This window comes from Phaethon aethereus, assembly GCF_964289735.1.
Source record: "Phaethon aethereus genome assembly, chromosome: 9".
Taxonomy (NCBI): domain Eukaryota; kingdom Metazoa; phylum Chordata; class Aves; order Phaethontiformes; family Phaethontidae; genus Phaethon; species Phaethon aethereus.
Genome location: NC_138585.1, coordinates 2916693 through 2932713, shown reverse-complemented (window position 1 = coordinate 2932713; position 16021 = coordinate 2916693). Strand labels below are relative to the sequence as shown.

Sequence of the window (16021 nt, the reverse complement as noted above, 5' to 3'; positions counted from 1 at the left end):
TCTCCTTTAAATCAGAACCTTGTGCACTGAAGTTTTCACTATGGATTTAATTATTTCCTTGGTCTGCACATGCCCATGCAGGTTTAGAACCCCCCACTATGGTGAACAGCAAATGTACACAAATTAATTTCACCAAACATAGGCAGAGGGGCATCTACAGATCAGGAAGCAACTTTCTCGATTAAGCAAGTTGTCTGAGGGTTTAAAGGCTGGGGTAGAGTGGCAGATCTTGATCTTGGCTCTTATGACTATCCTGCAGTCCAAGACCTGGCAGAAAAAAATATCCTGGCTTGGAGTGCCTGGAAAGCTGCAGTGCAAAATGACTGGTGGTATCAATCCTCGGGATATCTGGAAGGGACAGGCTGTCCCAGGATGTCATGTGTTATTCTTTGTTGTATCTTTACCTATTTCCTCTTCTTGTCTCATTTATCAAATAAAAAGCTACAATTAAAGCTGTAAGAAGTGTATTTAGGACCTAGCCAGTCACGCAGAGAGAGAGACAGGTTCTCTCTCAGGTTCACCAGGTGCCCTGGTGAAGCTGTTGGGAGAAGCTGAGCTGATACTCCTCCACTTTTCTCATCGGGAATCTGGCCTTGAAAAAAATAAAACATCCTCTTATTCCTTAGATGCCAGTTGTCATTTTTACCTGCTTCCTTTGCTCTGTCTCCCTTCTGGGGGCTGTGCAGGCACAACCTCCTTCTCTGGTGCAGGAAAGGACCACCTGTTTGGTTTAACTGGCCACTGGGAATATTTCCTAGGCTACCAAACCCACAAAGAACTGAAATGTCACTTCGACTGATATTTTAGCAGCTCTGGATTAGGTAACAGTCCCTCCTTGCTGCTGTACCCGTCCTCCCAGGTCTTAGAGTGCAGTATGGTGTCAGGAATATACAACCTTTTGTACCTCAGGTCCTTCTGTGATGCAGTGATACTTCCAGGAAAAGGCCAAAAACTGATCAGTGGAGATTTCAAATAATTTCTTTACAAAGAAAAAAAAACCCAAACAAACAAGTAAAACAACAAACCAACCCACTAAAAAAAGAACAACCAAACCACAAGACAACCCCCCCCAGCTAATTTGGAAGATTTAGTTTTTCTGTATGCGCAGCACAAGAAGTACTGCATGTACCTGCTGCTCCATCGCATCTCCCCAACTCTACCTGGGCCTGTGCGGCCTCTGAGAGCTGGTGGAGCTCAGGGACTTGCACTACCTGGCCAGCTCCCACCCTCACCAGGCTGCAGCAGAAGAACTTGGGCTCAAGGGTCGGAGCAGCTTTAGGTTCAAGGAAGCGAGACTTTCACTGATCTACCAACAGGTTCCTCTCTCAGTAGCAGCAGCATGGGCCAGCCCCCAGACAAGGAGCGCAAGGCAGACCTTCATCAAGAGATATCTGAAGGATCTAACGATTTTTCACCTTGTTGAAGCCCTTGTGAGAATCTTTCAGTTAATCTTACTTCAACTAACGGATTCAGTAGTTGTATAAATAATCATCTTTTTTATCTACCGTTGAACAAAGACAACAAACACTTGCCTGGAGGGTAAGTGAGCTCTGTGTGGTAGTAGTGGACTGTCCCTGCAGCACCCGCTGCATCCTACATCCTCGTCTCATTATCTTGTGATTTATCTCTGAAGCAAACCACCAGTTTGTCTTTCTGCTTCCCCAGACCACATCCCTGGCCTGAGAAAGCCAGGCTTTGCGCCAGAGACTTCTCTTTTAACAGGAGAAGTGGGGGCTGGAATTCGGAGATTTATTTATGGCTTATGGTAATAGGACTACTGTGTCTTGCCCTAGTCCTTGGTGAACGGGGTCAGAAAAGCGTACGGCCAGGGTTGACCGGGGACCCTCACTTGGACAGTAACAGCTGTATTTCCTTCGGGTCAGGGAACACACAGGGGCCTGGAGCACCACAGCCGTGGATTTCTATTAGCTCTATCCCAAGGACACGTGTCGCACATGCTGGGTGCTGTACAGCCCGGCCCCTGCGCCATGGCTTTTCTTAAACAAGAGCGTAGAAGGTGCAAGGAGACCCTCCTAGGTAGCACAATAAGCCACAACGAGCAGAAACACAAGCCAGCACTGTCGTGATCGGCAGGGGGTTGGAGGGTGTGTGGAGGCTGCCAAGGGGAACTCCCCAAAAGGGAGATGAAAGTGCAGGACCTTGGCAAGTGGGCGTAGGGGGGGGGGCCCAGTTCCTGGGGCAGCCTCAGGTCAAGCCCGAGTGACGCTAAGAAGAAAGGGAGGAGCCCATGAAGTGCTTTTATCTGTGCACGTGCACAAAATCAGACTGCTTATAGAGGGAGAAAAAGAGAAAATTCTGCTGGAGAGATTCAGTGGAAGGAAATGTGGTCAGAAACTTAGGAGAGAGAGAGGAGGAGCCAAGGCTGATGCTTGAGGGAGGAAACTTTCCCCCTTCAAGTCACTATCCTCTGTAGGACGTGGCAAATGCCACTGCAGGCTTACCTCTCCCCATACTGGGTCTGGAGGGTGGGTGCAAGGTCCATGACTGTGTGCAGCACAGATGTTCTCATTAATGTTGCGAGTGCTGCTCTATAGAAGGTACCTGCTGATTTCCTTCTTTGGGATTCTCCCCCAGGCCATGTTTGAGCTGGTTACTTCTGAAGCCTCGTATTACAAGAGTTTGAATCTGCTGGTGTCTCACTTCATGGAGAACGAACGTCTGAAAAAGATCTTACACCAGTCTGAGGCACACATCCTCTTCTCCAATGTCCTGGATGTCATGGCTGTTAGTGAGCGGTAAGACAACTGCTGCTGGATTTTTGTCCAGCTGAATGGCATTGCTTTAGATAACGGCATTTGTAGAGGGATGGAGGAGCTAACTAGGGGCAGTCTGTTACCTGCTGTCCACACGAGCCTGCAGGGACATTTGTTGCTTTGAACCCCAAAGGCTTCTTCTGGGAATTACCTAGGACAGACAGATCACAATTAATATGAGCACTGGGTTTCTCATCTAGCTTCCTGTTGGACCTCGAGCAGCGGGTGGAGGAGAACATTGTGATCTCGGATGTGTGCGATATTGTCTACCAGCATACGGTTAATCACTTCTCTGTGTACATCACCTACGTCTCCAACCAGACCTACCAGGAGAGAGCTTACAAGCAGCTTCTGTGAGTTCCAGTGCTTGATACTAAATTATTTTGCAAAATTGCATGGGCCACAGATTTAGCTGTAATTTTGATATTTATGAGACAGGGCTGGATAATACAGAAGCCGGATTTCCAACTTCACTGATTTTTCACTGCACCTATAAAAAGAAAACACAATTAAAAGGCTTTATAGTAAGGGTGGGGTGATATATATGTGGGTAACATACAAAGTAAATTCAGAGCCAGCAGTTTCCCAACAGTGGTAAGTATTTATGGTGTACATGAGGACACACACTCGTGAAATTTTCTTAAAAGGGGAAAAAAAAAAAGCTATTTTCTGCACATTCTGGTGTTACATACACAGACGTTACCTGGACCTGAGGATATAATCCAAGATATTTTTGCAGTATTTTTCAAGTTTAGCAAGTCCTTTCACCTGCTAGGAATTCTCTTGTGCCAGCTGAAAACAAAGAGTGCCCTACAAGCTTGTCTCTGAGCAGGAGAATTATTTTTTTCTTTAGTTACAATGTCCTGGATTCTTTCAGGACAGCCCATTACACATGCTGCACTGTATTTCCTCCCCATAGCAGCAGCTGGTTCAGGGGACTGTAACAAGCCCTAATCCTTTCCTTTTTCTGCTCTCCAGCTTTTGAGGCAAAAAAAACCCACTTAAAGGGGCCTCTGTTGAGCTTGGCCAACTGTTGTTTCCAAAAGGAGGGTGACTGCAGGGTTTCCTTCAGTCAGAGGTGAGCGATATAGCTGCAGAATATAAACAGGTTGCCTAGAGCCATTAGCTAAACACTCAGAAGTGAAGCAGCCATAGGCTTGATTACTTGAGCTTGAAAAGGACCTGTTGGAGATCGAGGTATTCCTAGATATGAAATTAGATGGCAGCGGTTTTTTTTGTCTGCCGGAGAACATAAAGCAAATTGAAAAGAATAGACTCCCTTCCACAGGGAGCACCTAACTAGCACAAGAATTTTGCAGCACTTGGCTGAACTGGAAGCCAGAGGTGTGTCACAATCCCCCCAGATTTGGCTGTTCCTCAGATACACGCAGGTCCATTCTGCTGCAGCTCTGGTGAGTCACACCATCACACAAGTACCTGCTGCAGAAGCGCTTACAATGGCTTCTCTTGGATGTTGCGAGTCACCCACAGTAGAGACAGGTTTTGTACAGTTAGCAATCTCTTTACATCCACGCTGTTTCTGCTGGCCAGGACTCCAGCAGTGTAAGGCTCCCTCCGGGCCCCACAGTTGCCAGGAAGCGTTGGCTTTGGCTACGGCAGCTGGGGCTCGTGAGCCTGCTCTGTGCAGCTGTGTCCAGGGCCCAGCAATGCCCTCATCTGCTGCAAACACCATCAGGGAAGACCCAGCCATGGCCCGTGCCCTGCTCAGGCTGGATAATGATTTCCATTCTCTGGCTAAGCAGCCAGGAGCAACCAAGCTTGAGCTGTTTTGTGGCTTGTCTTGTTCTTACGACTGGGTGAATTTCACCTTGTCACAGAGTTCCAACTGTGTAAAAATATGTAATTATGCCTCTGACTCATCTACTTGGACACACACCCCATTCACACACACCTACGCGCACAGCGTATGCTGCTGAGCTAGATGTGCTAACACATGTGAATGCTACCGTGGCTTGTACATTAAAAGTCTATTTTTTCTCTCCCCTAACACTATAAATAGTTATAGATTTAAACCAAAATACACCTAGAAGCATTCGGTCTCCTCCTCCCCTCTTCTCTCTTATTGGGAGAGACCGGGCAGATGCTGTCTCTGGGACCAAGCTGCTTTTGGATCACCAGCCATATACCAGAGTCTCAGGCAGGGTAGCACTCAAAGCCCTCACCTTCTCTCTCTCTCCCCTCAGCCAGGACAAGCCAGCTTTCCGGGAAGTGATCTCACAGCTGGAGCTGGATCCCAAGTGCAAAGGCCTGTCCTTTTCTTCCTTCCTGATTCTGCCATTTCAAAGAATCACTCGGCTCAAGCTGCTGGTGCAGGTAGACTTCTGCTCTTCTCTGTGTCTCAAAGGTTTTCTGGATCACTCTTGGAATTTTCCTTTCCAGCAGTTGCGAATGAGGCTTAGATATAGCCACAGTCAACCCTAAAGCTGGAACAGAGTTAGACATTCTCAACAACTATGGAAAAAAGATTTCAATCACTCAGAGACCATCCCCAAATTAGTGTTGAATTTGCCAGATAGCTTTTACTGAGCAAAAGAATTGAGGAGGAACTTTATTGAGCTGCTAGAATGGGTAGCAACAGTCCATTAACCCAGCTGCCTGATGGTTAGGATGCTGACACACAGATGCACAGTGCAGAGCAACTGCGGGACACGGAAATGCTCCGTGTATAATACCCTGCGTCACGGTGGCTTGGACCATCTTCCTCCTGTGCTTTGCCAGCTTGTCTAAACACTGCTGGAGGCCATGCTTCTAGGGATGAGGAAACAGCTCAGTCCCAAATGGTCTTACCCCACTGGGATCACCAATAACACTGTCTGTTAGTGCCAGCTCTAGTTACTTTTATTTATTCATTTATTTTTATAAAATAGGAGTCTGCCTGCTATATTTCTTTCAGATATAAGGTCAGATGGGAACAGGTTTTAATGAGAAAGAGGAACTAAGAGGCGAGAGTCGCTGTACTGTCACCTATCCTGTAATTAGGCTGATGGCCAGAAATAACTTGGAGGCTAGCAAAGACCTTTCTGTGCTGTCAGATTGGGATCAGAGTTAATATAGCCTTTCCTTCCCTGCAGAATATTTTGAAGAAAGTGGAAGAAAAGTCTGACAGGGAAACCACTGCCCTGGATGCACATAAAGAACTGGAAACAGTAAGTTTGAGTGAGCTAACTGAAGGCCACCATTAAGATTAAACCGTTGTGCTCATTTCCTCCCCCAAAAAAGACCTATGAACTACATTCACTCCTAGAACTGTCCCTTTGAATCCTGTCACTGTGTTCCAAGAGTAATTTTTTTTTTCTTAAGTCTTCCTTGCTCTCAAAGATGGACTAATCTAGCAGCACTTACATGTCAGTGATGAGGAATCCCTTGCTAACAACAGATGTGTATGTTTCCACTGTAGGAAAAGGCAGAGAGAATGTTTTCACTCGGGATATTCAAGAACACAAATTGTTTTTGCAGATACCTGAAGGTGATGGATCCCACTGAGACATGTAATTAGCTGCAACAGGCAGCAGAGTACAACTGTGTCAGGTTTCCTCCAATACAGCATACTTCTTCCTCTGACCTAGAATAACAGTTTCTTAATGAAGTACTCGTGCCTGCTTTTAGCCCTCTTCCCTGAAGCTGGTAGGTAGGTGTGGTGTTCAGTTGTACTAGTTACTGCTGTGTATGAAACATGAGGAAGGCATTGGGATGTTTTCCACCTGGGCTGTTCCTGACGTGGTCAGACAAGGCGATCCCACCTCCAGGCTACATATCTGAATGGTCTGGATGTAGCTGGCAGCTATATGGGCTGGGACAGTGTTTGAATCCTTCTGCATCAGAAGCTTGGAACATCTCTTGAATCCTGCAGTTCAACATAAGTATTTGAAGTTGAAAACTGTGCTAGAACATCAGCCTGAGGATATGGTTGCAGCTTCTAGCTGAAATACTAGAACAAAATAGGCTCTTGGGTTTGCCCTGAACTAGTCTAGGAAGTGTACACTTTGGAGACCACTGGGGATAAAGACAGAGACCTTAGCAATGAAGAATGTTCTGCATTGGGTGGTATTTGCAGAATCCTTCATGATGATTTTGGTAGCCACTTGTTTTTCCATTGATCAAAAGCCTGAGGAAGGCTGTTCCTGTAGTACACAGATGATTACAACTGCTGATGGAAAATGCTCTTTTTATATTCAGCTGTCAGTGACTCACAATTTCATAACGCTCTTTGCATGGTTACTTATCTGTAAGTGTTTAAGTTTAGACGCCTAATATCCAGCTAGGTACAGGCGCCACAACAGAGATGATCTGGTGCTTATTTTCTTTGTAGGTATTCTATTCGAGAGGTAAGAGCTGATCATGGTTTCAATTGCTGATATTCTGGTGCATTTTGAGTAGCAGAAACAGAGCACAAAGTGGAGCTTGTTCTCCAACGTAAGTTTTCTACCTAGCCAACTCTCAAGAGGGTTGCTCCTTATGAAACAGGCAGTGGCATCTAGGTTAAGGTCCCTGTAATAGGGTAGTGCCTGCACGTTGGTTGTGGTTTTTCAGTTAGAAGTTTGTACTCAGAACACAGCTGGGCTCTGTGTGATGAACGTCTCTTTCCCTGGGACATTTCATAGCCTTGGCAACTGGTGCTGCTTGGCAGAACCACAGCATTTGCATCTTTGAAATGAAGATCTTTGGCTTCGTTCTCTTCTTGAAGATGATACTGTGTACCTCATGTCAAGCATTGGGGACAAGGAAGATGAGATGCACGGTGTGTCAGGATCTGGAAAAGGAGCTGTTCCCTTTGCTGTGCAACCAGGAGTATTGCTTAATACTGTCTGGTTCAGTAACTGAATGCAGCCATTTAACGTGTCCTCTGATAGTCAGCTTCCAGCTATAACATCTTCTGGGTCTTTGGGGTTTTATTTGTGGTTTTTTTGTTTGTTTGTTTGGTTGGTTGTTTTTTCCCTTCTCTTTTTGATGTGAATACAGTGCTGATAGAAGAGCTTGGCTTGGTCAATTCCTGTTACAGCAAGGCACTTACCCTGTCACGGTCAGGCTTTTCTGTGCTGTCCGTTATCTCTTACCTGCTTAAGGCAGTGGAGGCAAATCTTTCTACTTTCTTTTTCCCAGGTGGTGAAAGCATGTAATGAAGGTGTCAGGAAGATGAGCCGAACAGAGCAGATGATCAGCATCCAGAAGAAATTAGAATTCAAGATCAAGGTATAAGCAGAGGGTGGTAACCCTTTGCAAACAGCAAGCCAACAGCATCCAGGTGTTGTGCGCACATACATGGCAGTAGTAACCTAGTTGCAGTCCTTTTAATGAGGGTTCACTGGTGGCCTGGTCCACGCTGTCCCTCTCCGAAGCCTTTGGAGGAGATGCTGCTGCTGTGGGCACTGCATCCATGCCTGTGATCTCCGTGCACGCGTGCTGTAGAGGCCAGGGGCAGCACTGAGGCCAGCATGTTGTGTGTGTACACAGATGTGACACACTGGCATCAAACCGCTCCTGTGCCAGCACTCAGTCCTGGCTTTTCCCTCTCACCTCTCCTCAAAATACAGGTCAGCTTTCAGCTATGATTTTACATTGCAAATAATGTTAAAGGAAGATGAAAGCTACAAACACTTTAAAGCTGTAAAATAACAAAATGAAGACTGTCCCACCATTTTAATTCATCCCTGCTTTTATGCATTACATACAGTCTGCAATTACTTGCAGATGATCTATTTTGGCTCCGCTCCAGGAATCAATATTTAGGAGTGCCTGACCAGATCCCATTTAATATATGCCATGAAACTCCAGTGCTGAGTATAAAGTTGCCAATTATTTTCTCGAGTACTATGGAGATGTTTCTCAGCTCTGTCTGTTTCACAAACTTTAAGGAGCATATTTAGCTCCTCCAACCTTTCATAAAGTACCTGAACAACTGAAGCAAAAAAATTCAAGACCATTTGTTTGGAAAGCCATGCCGGGTGCCCAAGAATGTGTTTTTTTCTGGAGCACTTTACCAGTGTGTCAGGACTAGACCACAGTCCACAGGACAGCACTAGACTGGGGTAGCTACAGGGCTGCCTTCATCTCCTGTAAAGCTGAGGCCATAATGACAGGCAGGAGCTGGTTCATCCCTGGAGCGGGTCTGCCTTGGGCACTGGCACAGGCAGGGCTGCTCTGGTGAAAAAAAGTGCAAGAGTGTGGGGGAAAAAAAAAAAAAAGACACTGCTACTATGCACGTGACGAACACAGGGAGGGAGTGAAGGTGGAAAGAGTAGCAGTTACACAGATATTTTCCAATATTTCAGTCATTTGACTGAATATTCTATATTCTATGAAATATTCTATATATTAGACATATTTTGCATATATTTTGACAAATATTCTAATATAAGATGTACTTTGTTCTGAGCTTCTTGTTTTTAACACAACGTGTGTTAAAACTCTAGCAGAAGTGCTGTTGTGGCTGCGTGGACAGTATCTCCTCCTGGCTGGGACAGACCCAACCAGTAAGAACCCGCTTAACCTGGGGTTTTTTGTAGCCAAAGGGCCAAATACACGTTTTTGAAAGTCTGTCTCCCTGGCCAGAAAGGCTCCGCCAAGCTGATGAGACACGGGATCACTCAGGGACGGACCAGGCTGTACAGGGCGCAGCCTGGTGTTTAAATCCAGCACTTGGCACTCCAGCGTTGCCATCCTGGAGTGTTTGTTCATTCTCAGGCCCCTGCCATGTTCCTGTCTGAGCTCTGTTACGCTCTGTGTCGGGCTGCAGTGTGGATGGCAGAGCACACTGCCCTCTCCATCCTCTGCAGTGCAAGTTGTGGTGATGGGAGCTCACCACCCTTCCCTTTGCCTCTCTTGTTGCTTTTAGCACCTTGACCACATATGCCCGTGGGTTTTTGCTGCTGTCCTGATCTTTGCTGTCTTTTCCTCACTTCTAGTCTGTGCCCATCATCTCTCACTCCCGCTGGCTGCTGAAGCAGGGGGAACTGCAGCAAATGAATGGTCCAAAGACATCACGAACGCTTCGCACCAAGAAACTCTTCAGAGAAATCTACTTGTTCCTTTTCAATGATCTGCTGGTAATTTGCCGGCAAATTCCTGGGTGAGTGCAAAATTTGGGTAGTCCTGTTTGCCCCAGGTTTATCCAAGCTGTTACGCTGTGCCCCCATCCCATCCCCTAGGCACAGGGAGGGCATCCTGGCCTGACCTGTACGCCTCCCTCCAGCAGCCACCTTGCCTTTGAGCACAGTTGACTCTTCATGGGTGGCACATCTCTTTCCAGATGAAAATTTGTAGCAAACAGGACTTAAACAGATTCCAGGCCAAGTCTCCCAGCACGGTAAGCGAACACGTATCCACCAGTTTCTGCAGAGTGACAATGAGTTACATCAACTGGTGGGTGGACCCAAGAGGCCTGTCTTCCTGTCAAGAAGTGAATTTTGACTCATTGCTGCCTGAAGAATAGCTCAGATTTAGTTAGTTAAACTTCTAAGAAAGCAGGCTAGAAAATTTGAGCAGCAGGGGAGGGGGATAAATTTAGGCCTGAGGCTAGTGGTTATATTTGACATGGTGTAACCTGCCTCAGGAGGAGGAGAATGTCATCATGCTTAGGACTAGGTCTTGTGCAGTGAGACACTAGTGAAATACTGCAGCACAGACGGGTCCCAGAGAACAGCGTGTTCTTTGTAGCATTAACTAGACTCACCGGTAGGGAGCATCTCGCCAGTCCAACGTTTCTAATAAATATGTCGCCGCAGCGTCTGTACGCCTGGAAATATTTTGCTTCTGCGGCAGCTTGTATCCAGAAAACACAGAGGCATTTTACAAATAGGAATGAATTAAGCCTCACAGTCCCCTTTGAGGGAGCACTGTCTGCGTTTTGTACATGGCGAGCTTGGACAGAGCAAGCAACTTGTTCTAGGCCATGCGGGATGCCTAAGGCAGAGCAGGGAGAGGGTTTCTTGCTTTGCGGTGGGTTTTCATAGCCACCCGCTCATCCCTTCCCACAGCAGGGTATCTTTTTTCCTCCTTCCACCATGCAGTGGTTCCTGGTCTGTGTCCTCAGTACAGTGCTGGGTGGCTGAAGCCAAAGTCTCCTGGGATAACTGCAGTTTTTCCTAATCTCCTCTCTAACCTCTCCCAGGGACAAGTACCAAGTGTTTGACTCTGCTCCCCGTGGGCTTCTTCGTGTGGAGGAGTTAGAAGATCAGGGGCAGAGTTTGGCCAACGTCTTCATCTTGAGGCTGCTGGAGAATGCAGATGACAGAGAGGCCAGCTACATGCTGAAGGCATCATCCCAGTGAGTACTACGGTCACCCCACCAGCGCTCAGCAGTGCTCTCTCCCTGCACACATGCAAGGGCAGCACCCTGCCTGCGTGGGGACCAGCTCTTTGGTCTTACCGGGGTCAGGCAGGCAGAGATCCCACTGCTGCAGCTGAGCTGGCCCTACAGGCCTCGCTGCCCAGCATCGCTGCTCTCAGGCTGCCTTTGTCCTCTCCTACTGAAAGACACTAGTGAACTAGGCAGGTTTCTCTCCTGTATGGTGTATTGGTAGCATCCAGGGTGGAGGATGGACAGACACTTTGCATTCTGGGACAGAGGGGTCAGAAATCACGCCAGCACAGGAGCCCAACACAGCCTGCAGCATATTCGGAAAGTAAAAGCAAGTAGGATGTGCGCAGTGCACGCTCCAGCAACTCAGCTGGCTCACTCACAAAGATCAAGGCTGTGCCTGACCAGCCCTGTGAAGCGAAGTGGCTCCTGCATGTAGGCCAAGGTGGGAGAAGAGGCCCCTTCCTCAGCGCCTTCCACAGCCGATGCCGATCCTGCACAGCCCTTCTGCTGCTCAGGGCCTCCCTGTCTCCCTGGATACAGGTTTTTTTGGCTCACTGATTTTTCACTTCAGGCTCCAACAAGCTCATACTGGGCAAATGATTCAGCTGTACTAACACAGACCTGATTGTTTTGGAGCTCAGGGTATTGCTTTCTCATTGACCCAAGCCTTACCAGGCCCCTGTTTTCTAGGCACAGCATCTGTGCTATTATAGGTGTGCGTGTACCACTAGCTAAACAGCTGCTAGAGGTGGTGCACACCCCCAGCTTGCTGTTACTTTGCTGTCAGTAGGCCAGCGTTCGACATCCATATCCCATAACGAACACCAGTCCCAGCTGGGACCGGCTGCACCCTGACCTCCCCGGCGCGGGGCAGCGCAGCACCAGCATCAGGAAGACGAGCCCCCGGCACAGTGAGCAACTGCACCTTCTCCCCAGACATGTGACTGCAGCTTTGCTGTACTGAAAATAGAGATGTCAGTCACGTTATGCAGGGCAAACGCACATTTGACGTCTGTAAGACTCAACTATGTGGAGAACGATAAACCAGGCCAGGGTTTGCCTCAGCTCAGGGGACGCAGCTGCAGTTCTGTGCTTCTGCATCGTATCCCATCTTCTAGGTGGCCACAGTGAGCATGTGAGCCAGCATGCAGCTTGCCAACAGGTCTTGTGCACCGAAATATGATGTAACAACTGCTGAAGGCTGCTGTTCCAGAGCTCCAGGGGTGATAGGGGCAGTACTGGGCACAAACTGGAGAACTGAAGAATTAGAGGAGATAAGTGGGTGCCAAGCAGACTGGTGCCTCTGTTCCACTGCTCCTGCAGCACTTCCCAGCTCTGAACCCACACAGCAACGATGACCTACTCAGTGGCAGCTTGCAGCTAATGCCCTGGGTTGGCTCTGCCAGGAGCTGGCAGTACGTTTGGACACAGCTGGTCACAGGGGCAGGGCTGGAGTGCAGGTGGGCCCCTCGCAGGCTGAGAGGAGCTGGGGGCTGCAGGCAGGATCCAAAGAGCCCTGCAAGGAGCTGTGTGCAAGGCCAGCCTGCAGATAGGGCCACAAGCACAGCAAGACCCTTGGTTTGATCTCCATGTGCCAACCCCTCAGTGCACAGGGCCCTCATGCTGCACGTCTTTCACGACGTGAAGGGCTGCACTCAACCTGCAGCTGTTTTCACTGGTTGGTCCTTGGCATTGTGCTTCAGCCCTGAAGCACAAGGTATTCTCAGCCCTGCAGATCAGCCTGCCAGCACTCGTCCTTCACATCTCTCTCTTAGGAGTCTCTCCTCCCAGAAGACGCTCTGGTGGCTTTAGATGTGTGTCAAGTTCAGGCTTTAAAACTACCATCTGAGAAGGTAGAAAGTTCTGGCTCCCTCAGGGCTGGGAGCACAGCTGCTCCTCCAGGCAGGAGCTGGAGCCAGTGAAGATGAACTGCCCCGTTTCCAAGCCTCGAGGGAGCACCAGGCCTGGGGCTTCTCCACACCTGTGAAGTCTTCACCCTCCTGCTGCAGGCCCAGGTTTTGCATAACAGCGTGCTGGATCTGGCAACGTGTTCACACGGGTCTGTGTCATCCGCTGCCAAGCGAGCGGTACCCTTGGTATGCTGCAGCATTCGTCTGCAAGTGAATTAATCAGCTCTGCCCTTTTAAACATTCCTGCACAGCAGCTGCGGGAATAAATGGTTCCTCTAACAGCTTTTCTCCAGGAAAAACTGCTCCTATTGAACCAGCTCAGCCAGGAGCTGCCTTTGCTGGTTAGAGCTCAGAGGATGCCAGGACCCCACCCTGCTGCTGGCCCTCTGAAGCTGTGCTGCTCCCCAAAGGGGGATCCTGCTGCCTGTGGGGACAGCCAGCCTGGGGACCCTGCAGCAAGCCAGGCCTGTGCAGCAGGGCCCAGGGCACTGTGACACAGGTGACATCCCAACTGGTGTGTGCAAGAGGGGGCTCGGCATCACCAGTGAGTCCCGGACCCCCGGGGGGCAAGCAGGAAAGAGATGTGAAAGGAGGAATTAGGAGCTCAGGCAGGGCTGGCTGGGCAGGAGAGCTGGGGACCCCACAACTGTCTCATGCTCACAGCCTCGGTTTGTCTCCCCTATCCAGGAGCGAAATGAAGCGCTGGATGATTTCGCTGGCCCCAAATCGGAGAACTAAGTTTGTTTCATTTACATCCAGACTTGTTGGTAAGAGACACAGCATGGGAGCCAGGAGCTCTTTATCCCTACCACAGGGCACCTTCTTCTGCCCCGGACTCCAGGCCTGGGGCCTCTGCCAAACCCTCTCCCTGGGCTCCCCTTGCATTTCCACCATCGGTAGCCACTTGTCTCTGGGCCTGGCCCTCACCTTCCTCCCCTCCAAGCTGGGCTGGGCTGCACCAGCACCCTCCCCACCACCCGAGCTGCTCATGGGGTGGCACTGCGGCTGTGATGCGTACACAGCTCCCTTCTCCCCAAAGATGCTTCCCCGGTCCCTGTGGCTGGGGCAGCCCTTGGCCTCTGTGGGGTGTCGTACCAGGTCAGAGCTCGCGGTGTTATGCTCCCCCGAGCCGCGCTGTCCTGCAGCAGGCTCTGTCCCAGTCCATCCCTCACTCTCGCCCTATTCCCTGGCAGACTGCCCGCAGATCCAGTGCGTCCACCCATACGTGGCCCAGCAGCCGGACGAGCTGTCCTTAGAACTGGCTGATGTCCTCAACATCCTGGACAAGACAGATGACGGTATGGGGGACGGGATGGGGCTGGGCCGGGAGTCCCTGTGGAAGGGTGGGCAACACTTCAGGCAGGTGGCTGCCAAACAGACAGGAGGGGTCCTCTGGCTAGGGAGAGACCCCGGCATTAGTATCACAGCCAAGCGCACTGCTGCCTCCTCCTAACACTCAGAAAATCCAGGCTGCCCTGAGCTGTGGCAATGCTGGTACAGCCACTCTGGCACTGGCTGTGGGCCACCCCAGATGTAACCTAGAGCTGTTCTTACCGTGGTGATGCTTCACAGCCACCTGGTCCTGGTCTCTGGGGCACACTTGCAGCTGGTGAACTCGGTCACCCTGGGTCTCTGCTGCAGACTGTTCCTGTGGCATCAGAGAGCACTCGGTGGCAGCCTGCTCTCTGCTGACATCCCTTGAGCCAGTTGTCCAAACACAGTGCTGCTCAGGCGAGCAGGCCTCCTTGGCTAGATTTACAAACTGGGTCCGCTCCAGCACAGGCCTCTGAGCAGCTTCCAGAAAGCACTGCCAGCTCCGTAGGCTCTTCCCAGCACAACAGTCCGAGCACAGAAGTAAGCATCGGTCCTTCATCACTTATGCCTGTCTCTGTTTCTGCTCAGGCTGGATATTTGGGGAGCGTCTTCACGATCAGGAGAGGGGCTGGTTCCCCAGTTCTATGGGGGAGGAGATCCTGAACCCCAAAATCCGAGCCCAGAACTTGAAGGAGTGTTTCCGGGTGCACAAGTCAGATGACAGTCAGCGGAGGAAACTGGGCAGCAGAAACCGCCAGTGACTGCTGGCATCCCCGAGCGTCTGGAGTGCCTCTGGGAGAGAGGCAGAGGACAGAGGCTGCCAGCTGGGAGGACGTGGCAGTGGCGCCGTGGGCTGTGGCGCAGGACCTGGTGTGCCAGACCAGGCACACGTACCCCTGAACAAACAGACTGTAGTTCCTGGGCTCCTCACCACGCTTCCCGCAGCACTGATCCTTCCCTAGATGTCAGTGTTTCAAACTGGCTAAAATAACCCCTTTCCAGGTGTTCTGTAAAGCCCCAAAGAGCATGAGCCAAACGGACACAGCCCGAAGGGCACCGGGTGCCAGCCAGCTGACCCCTGTTCCTGCACATGTGCTTGCTGGGGCTGGCTCAGGCTGCCTGGGAAATTGCCCCCCTAAGCAATTAACAGCGCCCAGTTCGAGCACTTACAGCTCATTGCTACCTTTTGAGTTTGGGGCCCTCCTAAAGCTGTTTCAGTTCCTACCCCTCTAAGACACAGGAGCTGTCTCGCTGCCTGTCATGCAGCCCATTGGCATCAGGCTGGGGCAAGCCCCAGTCACTCCACTTCCCCGTTCGTGCTGTGAAGCTGCTGGGCCCATTCCCACAGGCAGACCCTCAATCTGCTTCCAGTCAAAGGCTCCAAAATGCTCCACTCCACCAGTGGCCCAACCTCACCAGCCCTAACCCACATCTCTGCCTACTTGATGGCCTCAAAGCACATCTGGTCCCTGCCCCATGGCTCATCCCCTCTTCCACAGCCAGCATCCCTCCACAGAGCCACTGCACAAGCCTGGCACCGCGGCCTTTCCCAGCTGATCGGGCACTCACAGTCTTCTCCACTACACGCCACTGCTAAGGCACAGGGCAGGGCGGCTGCACCAGCACCTGCCGGCACACCCCCGCGTGCTGCAGGAGCACCAGCAGACCAGGGCTGCCGCACAGCAGGCGAGTGACATTATCCC

At 50.2% G+C, this 16021-nt stretch overlaps 1 protein-coding gene across 1 annotated transcript in view; it reads left to right on the top strand.

The window, feature by feature from the left end:
• The window catches only part of NGEF (neuronal guanine nucleotide exchange factor), a gene marked incomplete at both ends in the record, with an annotated part of 39058 nt that extends 23979 nt beyond the window's left edge, over positions 1-15079 (top strand). Inside the window, 10 exons of the mRNA XM_082003582.1 lie at positions 2596-2756; positions 2975-3127; positions 4979-5108; positions 5867-5941; positions 7896-7985; positions 9698-9861; positions 10903-11058; positions 13692-13771; positions 14198-14302; positions 14907-15079. Coding sequence (XP_081859708.1) covers positions 2596-2756; positions 2975-3127; positions 4979-5108; positions 5867-5941; positions 7896-7985; positions 9698-9861; positions 10903-11058; positions 13692-13771; positions 14198-14302; positions 14907-15079 — 1287 coding nt within the window. The remainder of the gene's footprint in view (positions 1-2595; positions 2757-2974; positions 3128-4978; positions 5109-5866; positions 5942-7895; positions 7986-9697; positions 9862-10902; positions 11059-13691; positions 13772-14197; positions 14303-14906) is intronic.
• Between the last annotated feature and the right edge of the window lie 942 nt (positions 15080-16021).